Below are 10,805 nucleotides of genomic sequence, written 5' to 3'. Positions count from 1 at the left end.
AATCTAAGTTTTTCCCCAATCTAATCTTCACCTAACCTGAGCTTTCCCCAACTTTAGCTACTCCAACCTAAGCTTCTCCTAACCTTAGGTTTTTCCCTTATCAAAGCTTTTTCTAACCAAAGCTTCCTCTAACTCAAGCATCCCCTAACCTTAGTGTAATCGACTAACGCCTCGACTAGAAACACCATCCTCGCCTGCAAAAGGCCCCTTCTCGTCCTTGTAACTTAAAATACTCTTACTCAATTCATTGAACCCTAACCTAACAAACAAGAAAAGCAAAGCCAAACCTAATTCAATCCAACCTAAGCTATTTTTTATCCAATCCAACCAATCCTAGCCTAATAAAATGAAAAAATATAGGCTAATTCAAAATAATTCCTGCATTCAATATTATAATATTATGATTTCATAAATACATACTTTGATAAATAGCCAGGAATGAAAGCTTTCTTTCTGTGGAAGCGTGGCAAAGTTGCCTTTGCCGCGCCCCAAGAAGCTTCGATCTTGTTTGTGTGAGCACCTGAAAGTGGGTCAACAAAATTCATTTTGTGATTCACTTTCAAGTGCTCAAAGCCTTCTTCTTTCAAACAATCATGAGCTTTCCAATAGTCCGACACGATTGTTGAGCCCGGTTTGATGTACTCTTTGATAATAGGTATCAGGGTATCTGATGACCGGTTCTCAACAGCCACCATGAAAACCTCTCCAGAAAGCTCATCGATGCCTCCAAACACCCACTGACCCTCAACAGCCCACCCCCAATTATATTTTCTCTTTCCAAATTTACTCTCATCAATTTGAACTTTTCTTCCAGGTCCTCCAATTTTTTTCTTTCTCAATAGGCCTACTGCAAAATCAAAAGTCACTTCCCGACAGAATGAACTCCAGTCAACAACTGTCCGATTTGAAATGCCCAACTCATCAATAATCACTTTTGCGGCTACATTTTTTGTCCATAAATATATGAAACCTATAATTTTCCACAATGGAAGTTTTGACTTTTCAAAAAAAGTTCCTTGTCTAAGATTCACAGAATAACCACATCTCTTCCTTTTCTTCTTGTTCTCAGATCTGTAATTATTGCAATACCATATATAGCCGTCTGTTTCAGAATTACACTTCCGTAATGTCATTTTACATTCATCCCGACCACAAGCTGAACAAACTATAAAACGCTTCAAAATCCCCCATTCCATACACTTATCAATCAACAATTTCCCCTCATCACTCCACTTTTTTATATTCACCAGGCTATTTATCAAAGTATGTATTTATGAAATCATGCAAATTGAGGAAAGTTGACTGCTTTACTGAGTTCTGTAAGGAAGCAGGAAATTTATATGACCCTGCAAAGCCAAAAGATGGGGAAACCGATGATACTGATGAAACTGACGATTTGGATTTGGATGATATGAACTGATTAGTATAAGGTGAGCACTATTATATTACATTAATTATATATATATATATATAATGTATATATATATTAATGTAATATAATATAATGTAATATATATATATATATATATATATAATATATATATATATATATATATATATATTGATCTATTATTATATGAATAAATAATATTAATACACTTTTTATAATATTGAATGCAGGAATTATTTTGAATTAGCCTATATTTTTTCATTTTATTAGGCTAGGATTGGTTGGATTGGATAAAAAATAGCTTAGGTTGGATTGAATTAGGTTTGGCTTTGCTTTTCTTGTTTGTTAGGTTAGGGTTCGATGAATTGAGTAAGAGTATTTTAAGTTACAAGGACGGGAAGGGGCCTTTTGCAGGCGAGGATGATGTTTCTAGTCGAGGCGTTAGTCGATTACACTAAGGTTAGGGGATGCTTGAGTTAGAGGAAGCTTTGGTTAGAAAAAGCTTTGATAAGGGAAAAACCTAAGGTTAGGAGAAGCTTAGGTTGGAGTAGCTAAAGTTGGGGAAAGCTCAGGTTAGGTGAAGATTAGATTGGGGAAAAACTTAGATTAGAAGAAGCTAAGGTTAGGAAAAGCTTAGGTTAGGAAATGCTAAGGTTAGAAAGCACTTAGATTGGGGAAAGATTGGTTTAGAAGAAACCAAGGTTGGGAAAAACTTAGGTTAGGAATAGCTTATGTTAGGAGAAGCTTGGATTAGGAAAAACATAGTTTGGGAGAAACCAATGTTAGGAAAACTTAGGTTAGGAAGACTTAGGTTAGGAAAAGCTCAGGTTAGGTAAAGCTCAGATTAGGAAAAACTTGGGTTGGGAGAAGCTTAGGTTAAGAGAAGCTTAGATTAGGAGAAGTTAAGGTGAGATAAAGCTTAGGTAGGGATTAGTAAGGTTGGGAGAAGCTAAGGTTAGGAAAAGCTTATGTTAGGGAAAGCTTAGGTTAGGAGAAGCTAAGCTTAGGTTAGGTTAGGTTAGGTTAGGTTAGATTAGGTTAGGGTAGATTAGGTTGGGTTGGGTTAGGTTAGGTTGGATTAGTTCAGGTTGGGTTGGGTTGGGAGAAGCTGAGGTTGGGAAAGGTTAGGTTAGGTAGGTTAGGTTAGGTTGGGTTAGGTTAGGTTAGGTCAGGTTAGATTGGGTTAGGTTAGGTTTGGGTTAGGTTAGGTTTGGTTAGGTTGGGAGAAGCTAAGGTTAGGAAAAGCTTATGTTAGGGAAAGCTTAGGTTAGGAGAAGCTAAGGTTAGGTTAGGTTAGGTTAAATTAGATTAGGTTAGGTTAGATTAGGTTAGGTTGAGTTGGGTTAGGTTAGGGTAGATTAGGTTAGTTTAGGTTGGGTTAGGTTAGGTTAGGTTTGGTTAGGTTAGGTTGGGTTTGGGTTAGGTTAGGTTTGGTTGGGAGAAGCTAAGGTTAGGAAAAGCTTATGTTAGGGAAAGCTTAGGTTAGGAGAAGCTAAGGTTAGGTTAAATTAGATTAGGTTAGATTAGGTTAGGTTAGGGTAGATTAGGTTAGGTTAGGTAGGTTAGGTTAGGTTGGTTTAGGTTAGGTTAGGTTAGGTTTGGTTGGGAGAAGCTAAGGTTGAGAAAGGTTAGGTTAGGTTAGATTAGGTTAGGTGGGTTGGGTTGGGTTGGTTAGGTTAGATTAGGTTAGGTTGGGTTAGGTTAGGTTAGATTAGGTTAGGTTTGGTTAGGTTGGGAGAAGCTAAGGTTGGGAAAAGCTAAGATTAGGAGAAGATAAGGTTAGGAAAAGCTTAGGTTAGGGAAAGCTAAGGTTAGTATTTTTTAGGTTGAGATTTCATTTTTTTTCCTTTTTGTTTTTCCAATTTTCTTGAATCCTACTTTAATCCTAATAATCTTCAGTCATGAATATTTACCTTTATGTTTTTTTTGTTTTGTTTCAGAACAAAAATTTTGGAGAACAACCATAATTTAAGGCGTTTTATAACAGGTTTCCACACAGAGTAGCCTATTCATTTCAATTTTACAATCATAATATTGATCAAAATCTTCATTATCATCAGTCATCGGTTTCTCCTTTGGGGTTATATCTAAATCTTGCTTCATTGCATGAAACAATAGAGCACTTTCCCCATCTACAAAATGCATGATTTTGTTGATATATATTTTGACAAATAGTGTTAATGTGGAAGCCTTTTACTTCAAACAATCATATTCTTCCCATAAGACCAACACCTGTTCCACCTACAACACAAATCTGAACCATCCTTAAAGCCACATGATGCTCCTCCCTCCCATTCTTGAAACCCTTTCTCATAATAATAGGCTATAATTCGGTGCTTTATGCTTATAAATTCAAAATTTTTAGCTCATATATATTTTGGACAAAAATTGAACATAACTTTCAACATTAAATAGATAGGCTAACCATTTTTTTCGAAAATGTTATTTATTATCAAAATTTGCAAATAGTATAGTTTTGGGCTAAGCCTTTTGTTATTTCCCAATCATATTCATATGATTGTAATTTCATCCAGAAATAAATAAACAATGCTATCCCTCCCCCTATTAGCATTTATATTTTCTATATTAAAATTCAATTCAAATTTACTCTCGTTGATTTGAACCAATTCCATTTTAATTATCACAAAATAATCAAATCATTACTCATTGGTTCATTTTTTTCTTAATATTAAAAACTATTTTATCAAATTCAAAAATTTTAGTATTCTTGGATCAAAATTCTCATTTGAATATAACATAGAAGTACCGTAACCTTATAGTTCTGCTATTTTTAAATCAAAAATACAAATAGAAATAGCACATCTTAACCCTAGTTTTTCCTTTAATATTATATCTCTTGTTATTCTTCTGGTTGCAAAAATTAATAAATAAAAACAGTCCCCTCAAAAGTCACCTTCTGACAGCTAGAACTTACAGTAACAGACTATGATAATTTTGTAATTCCAATTTCTCACTAATCAAGATTCATAGGCTTCATTTTTATCCACAAATTTAACATTTTCCACAACGTGAGGTCCTTTTAAAGAAAATATTGAAACAAGTTCCAAGAATAGCCACATCTTTCTGAATCCAAGTTCTTACCAGTAGTCCACTATTTCTCATCAATTAGTCTACCATTCAGTTTATCAAATTAGGCTATGTTTATAAATTTATTACCAATAGTCTACCATTTCTATTCTGCTCTGTTCAATATATTCCATTTCAATGTTATTTTACATTCTGCCAGCATGCTGAAGAAATAATCCTGTTTTCAACAATCCAACAATTCATGTACTTTTTGATCAACGTTTTCAATTACTCCACTTACAAAAAATATTCACCAAAAAAACTCAAGTAACCAGTCAACTTCTACTGTTGATAAGTTGTGATTTTAAAAGTGAGGTAAGTTAATATTACAGGTTTACTTTTTTCTACCTAATTATTCAAGATGTTGTTAATCATTGTTTTATTACAATCAATTAGCCTATTGTTAATTAGTCCATATTGGGCCAACTCAAGCTTACCTTTTCAACTAATTTTGGGCTAGTCAGTGTTAGTGAAGAATTGTTTTTTAGGATTTCTATAAAAAATAATCTTTTTTTGGAATATGAACTCTCAGAACTCTAAGAAATACTGCATTATAATTTCAGTGGGATTACAATGTCTTAGTTATTAAAAAAAGACAGCGTTTAAAAGAAATATCACTAAAATTATATTGTCTCGATATAATGTAGCCTAGTTATGGTGTTAAAAGTAGATAGTAAAACTATATTCAGTAAATATATTATTATTTTAATTCCGCCTGCTTCTTTTTTGTAAACTCCAATAATTGTCAAAATATTTAATTAACCTAACCAACTAGAGTTCAGTCTCAATTAATTCGGATAATTAGAGTTCTACTATGGCGTAGGCTGTATGCAATTTAATCTTATTGTTTTTCTTTTAGGTGATCATCACAAGCGATAAAATGATTGTAAGTGTAAGTTATCAAGATAAAACAGTAGCTCTGCTCTCCGATCCTACTTCTATCCTGAACAGTCAGTTTAGCCAACTGAATTTCTTGAGTATTGATAATCTAGAATAATAATATTGTTGATTGACTAAAAATATCGATACCAGATTGAAGTATCGAAACGTGAAAGTGGATCTGTCATCTGCCGGCTGGGTACCGAGTCGAATCGAATAAACTGTCTATGAAAAATTGCCGTTACCCGGTCGGCCGTTTGAAACATTAAAATTTATGAAGAAAATAAGTAAAAATGAATCTTTATTTGGTACAATTCTTTAATATTGCATGAAGCATAATCATAGTACATGCTATATTATTTACGAGTGCATAAATAGCAATTAATTCAAGACTACAGGCATCGTCTACTGAAAATAAGGTTAGTTTATTTGAGATTTTTGAAGTAGCATTAATATTATTTAGAATCGTTTTTTCTAGTTGAAATCAGGCTAGCGACATTGATTTTTTCTTTCTCTTTCATTTAAAAAAAAATTGAGTCAATATCTTCAAAAATAGCTGAGATACAATTGTGCCGTAATTAATCACATACCGAAAAGTATTGTATTTTTGCAATACTTCTTCTCCGATGCAATGTAGTAAAGGCCGGTCCAGACGCTCCATTTTGCACAACGTTTTAAATCCGCGCAGTTTTAAGACGGAATGAAAGCGTTGCAACTTTGAGCATCCATACGGTACAGTCTTGACGGTGCAGTCTTGTATTTTCCGCTCAGTTTTGTGTGATATCGCCATGGAGGAGGTTCTCCTGTGGTCAATTTTCGCCTGCTGTATTGTAAAAAAAAAAAGATTGGAACACATCAGAGGAACCGTTCATTCAAAATGGTCACGGAAATGGCTTTTAAAAAGGCGGGACTTTTCCCATATAAGATTATTGCGTGAATTATGTGACGAACCTAATGATTGGCGTAACTACTTGAGAATGGACATGGACACATATATTTACTTATTGGAACTAGTGACACCTCATATCAAGAAAGAAAATACTTGTATGAGAGCAGCAATATCACCACATGAAAGGCTAACAACAACTTTAAGATTTTTGGCAACCGGCAGAAGTTACAAAGACCTGGAGTTCACAACAATTATATCAAAACAATCGCTAAGTGAAATCTTTCCCAAAACATGTGAAGCTATCTACAAGGTGCTGAAGAAGGATTACTTGAAGGTAAGAAATATTGTTATTTTCCATAAACTATTTATTATTTAATTGAACATTATAACCTTTATTATTGTAGAAAAGTTATTATGGTAAGCAATAGAAATGCACGCAAGAATACTTCAGTTTGGTTGAAATGATGACAAGTAGGTTCCAACGGGAGATTGGGTAGGGGCTTGGTGGGCGCGTGTCTGTACATCTTGTTCACCTTGCTGTGGGATGATAAATGAAACTGCCGAAATTTTCCCAATTGTTTCATACTCCTGAGTGTGAGGTATTTGTTCTGGGGCGTAGTTATGTGGCATAGGCTGCGGCTGCTGCGAGAAGGAGTGGTATTGTCCAACTTGTGAAGAAAGATTTTGTTGCATTCTGATTTGATGTGGCGTATTCTGTTGAGGCCAATAATTCGTGGCATTCATTGAACCAAAATCATCTTGTAGCTGGCTTTTCATGTCAACAAGTCGAAAATTTCTGGTAAGCGTACCCAACTCAGCTTTGAATAAAACGTCGGAAATTAGTTTCTGAGCAATTATGTTTTGTGAATTCGGGACTTCTCTGAGTTTATTAGCCACATGTTTTCCAAATACCTGAAATGCATCATCTGCCTGTAGCGATTCCAGTTTCTTCCCTATCACCTGCAGGACTTCAGTTGTGCCATCATCATTCCCAACAGCCTTCCTCTTGTTACGAGTTAACTTGCGCGAGGTATTGACAGAATGGGAAGTACTCATAGATGCTTCGGAAGCAGGAGTAGCAGGGGTAGTAGCAGCTTCACTGGGCCCACTGTCAATAACAGTTTCTTGCACATCGTCTTCCACCTGAAAATAATAAACAATAAATGTATTATTTATTTATTTATTCGTTGATATAATATACAAATCATATGAATATGATCAGGATAGAACAACAGGCATAGCCCAAAACTATTCTGTTCCCAAATTTTTATAAATAATTAAATGTCCGAAAAAATAGGTTATGTTCTTACTGAGGAAATTTAAAGTTCTAAGTTCTGTCCAAGAATATATATTAGCTAGAAATTTTGAATTTAGAATGATTAAAATACCAAATTATAGTCAAATTTTGCACTCAATATCACCACACTTTGAATAAATTAAGTTATTTCAGAAAATTTTGAAGCCAAAAATATACACACAACTTTCAACTAGGCCCAGCTGTTATAATTGATCTCCATATTTTTATTATTTTTACAAATTTTCAATGAGGATGAAACTCTTGCAATATTTCTTCTTTTTTGTTTTGTTTCAGTTTCCCAAGACTGAAGAGGAGTGGATGGAAGTTGCAGCGGAGTTTGAAAGAATGTGGCAGTTCCCTCATTGTTTAGGGTCAATTGACGGAAAACATATTAGAATTGTGCCACCTAAGGGAAGTGGGTCCTATTATTTCAATCACAAAAAAACCCACAGTGTTGTTCTTATGGCAATAGCCAATGCCAATTGCGAGTTTTTGTATTGTGATATAGGAACAAATGGTCAGATCTCAGATGGAGGAGTCATAAATAACACTCAATTTTATGAAAATCTCGTTAACAATGAGTTGAAAATTCCAAAACCCAGATCCATTGGAAGTTCAAACAGAGTTTTAAGATATGTTTTTGTTGGGGATGAAGCCTTCGCTATGCGTCAAGACCTTCTCAAACCATATCGACGAGAAACATTAACAAGGACCGAAGAATTTTTAATTATCGCCTATCTAGGGCGAGGCGTGTTGTTGAAAACACATTCAGCATTTTGGCTTCCCGATTTCGTATTTTCCACATAAGTATTAATTTAAAGATGCACAATGTCGATACTGTAGTTCTTGCGTGTTGCGCTTTACACAACTTTTTGCGGAGAAAGTCCCTCCAAAACTACACCCCTCCAGAAAGTATGGATCAGGAAAATATTTCTGAATGTACTGTTGAATTGGGTGAAAGATGTAACCCAGAATTAATGCACGACCTACAGCGTGGACCAAGAGGCCACATGTTGAACAATGCTAATGGGGTCAGAGATCATTTCAAGGAGTACTTTAACAATGAGGGGTCTGTTCCTTGGCAAGATAGATTTATAACTTTGAACAATTAATGGTGTACATAAAATATTATTTGGTACTTGTAATTTTTTAGTAGATACTTGTAATAAACATTTTAAAAGCTGATTGTACCTATTAAATAAAAGAATATGTTTCAGTTAATAAAGCGATTAGGTAATAATAGGAAATTTTGTTGTTTTTTTCTTACTAGTTGTGATGATTCGTCGCAGTTTACAGACTCTTCACTTTCGTCCATGGTATTCCTCGACGGCCTTGTGTCTCCTGATCATTGAGAAAATGCAGCAAATCGAAATACCACAGAGATGGCTTGCAAATTTCGTCTTCTCCAGCCCCAGATCGAATCGATTTGTTTACCTTTGCCAATTCTTTGCGATAAACGCTTCTCAAAGAATTGATTTTCTTCACCACTGTCTCCCTGCTCGCGTTGACATCTATTTCTTTGAACTTTTCAACCAATCTCTCGTATGCTTCCCCCTTTTTGTCCCTGTCACTGTACTCTTTGGATTTAACACGCCAAATGCACGGAAAACTTTCATAAAGTGAAATAAAATCCATCAAAAACTCGCGAGAACATTGCCGAAGATCTGCCATGGTCGGATGATTAGAGAAAACTGAGGAACAAAACGGATTGGAAAACAGAGTAAGTGTCCACACGCAATGACATGTCTGCACAGGTCACGGTTTTCAGAGCTCACGAGCTCAGTTATCGCTGCAACTGTGCAGTCCTCCCGACGGACTCAAAACTGCGCAGTTTTCCGGTCCACACGCAATGTTTTGTCTGCAATGTCTTGAAATGCGGAGACAAAACGATGTGCAAAATGGAGCGTCTGGACCAGCCTTAAGATCGCGATTTTAACAGGTTCATCTTTGTCATCCCCACCACTTGCTATCATGTAGCCTAGGTACAGTAGAAATTGTTGTTTCCACATTTTCCAATTTTCTGATAAGTTTCCTTGGAAACTAAATTGTTTTGGCGGTTTTAGCGATTCCATGACTGAGAAATTTCACACTAAGTTCAAATAGAATAGGTTTTTACAAATTGAAGATCCAAACTGAAACGTGTTGAGCTTTGAGGTTAACTGCTGAGAAGGTTTCCATCACTAAGATTTAAGATATTTCTGGACTACCTTTCACAACCAATACCGGTACTTTCACTACCGACTGCGCCATGTTATTTTTGTTGGTTCATTATTAATCAAACACAAAGTTTATACACAAAGTATTTATTAATGAATATTATGCACGAAGCAAAATTAATACAACTATACAACTCATGATCATGTTGAAGAAGTAGGAGTATCGACTTGTTACAACTCTCAATCAATACATCGACTATCAATATTACAGTATCGATAACTTCATATTATGACATATTTTGTCAATTAGTTGAATTTCTACATTGTTGATGAACAATGTGGCAACATCACAATGCATGAGAGAGATAGAGCCATCTGCTTTGTTGTACGATAGACAAGGATAGCAACACCATTGCAAATCACACACTGCCATAATAATGTGGACCTCACTATAGATACTCAAAGAATACTTTTGAATAACTATGTGATAACTGTGACCGTTGCTGGCCGTTACGTATCTGAATCAAAGAGAAGCTGCTTCACAGAGAAGAAAGTTCCTAGAAAATTAAATAAACTAATAGAAAATTCCTTCTACTTTGTGGCTGCTTTCTCATGCCAGAAACTGTGACAACAGAATAGATACAGAATGGAAACTAGCAATCAAACGCCTATCCAACCAATCAATGCTTTTTACATGGCACAAACACTATAGGGGAACAGGAGCAAGGTCTATGATACAGGTCATGACACAATCCCGTGTGCATTGCAAAATCGCCATTTTATGGGGTTCTAGTTCACCAATTTTCAGATTTATCAGATGTTATCATCATAGATAGATCAACATGATGTGTTATTTTGTTATATTTGTAATATTACATTTTTTCTCGATTGGAATCGAATCTTCAATTCGAGATCTATAAAACTTTATAGTAAATATCAGAGCCATCAATATACGGACAACTTTTTGACTGAGAATTTATCGTAAATGATTGTGTTGCATGTTCAATGGTATCACTGAAAAAACAAACTCTGTAAACAGAGTAAACAGAATTAACAGATAATATAGAGGATATATAAAATTTAAAATAACAGTTTCAAAATAAAGTT

General features: G+C 35.0%; 1 protein-coding gene across 1 annotated transcript; it reads right to left on the bottom strand.

The window, feature by feature from the left end:
• Positions 1-6,547: 6,547 nt before the first annotated feature.
• LOC120352346 lies at positions 6,548-10,124 on the bottom strand. The gene is made up of 2 exons (XM_039432419.1): positions 8,810-10,124; positions 6,548-7,388 (listed from the first exon to the last, which is right to left on the bottom strand). The coding sequence occupies exons 1-2, from the start codon at positions 8,855-8,857 to the stop codon at positions 6,693-6,695; spliced, it is 744 nt and encodes a 247-aa protein (XP_039288353.1). The 5' UTR covers positions 8,858-10,124; the 3' UTR covers positions 6,548-6,692.
• Between the last annotated feature and the right edge of the window lie 681 nt (positions 10,125-10,805).

This window comes from Nilaparvata lugens, chromosome 7 (genome assembly GCF_014356525.2).
Source record: "Nilaparvata lugens isolate BPH chromosome 7, ASM1435652v1, whole genome shotgun sequence".
Classification (NCBI taxonomy): domain Eukaryota; kingdom Metazoa; phylum Arthropoda; class Insecta; order Hemiptera; family Delphacidae; genus Nilaparvata; species Nilaparvata lugens.
This window is presented reverse-complemented; position numbering and strand designations above follow the sequence as displayed.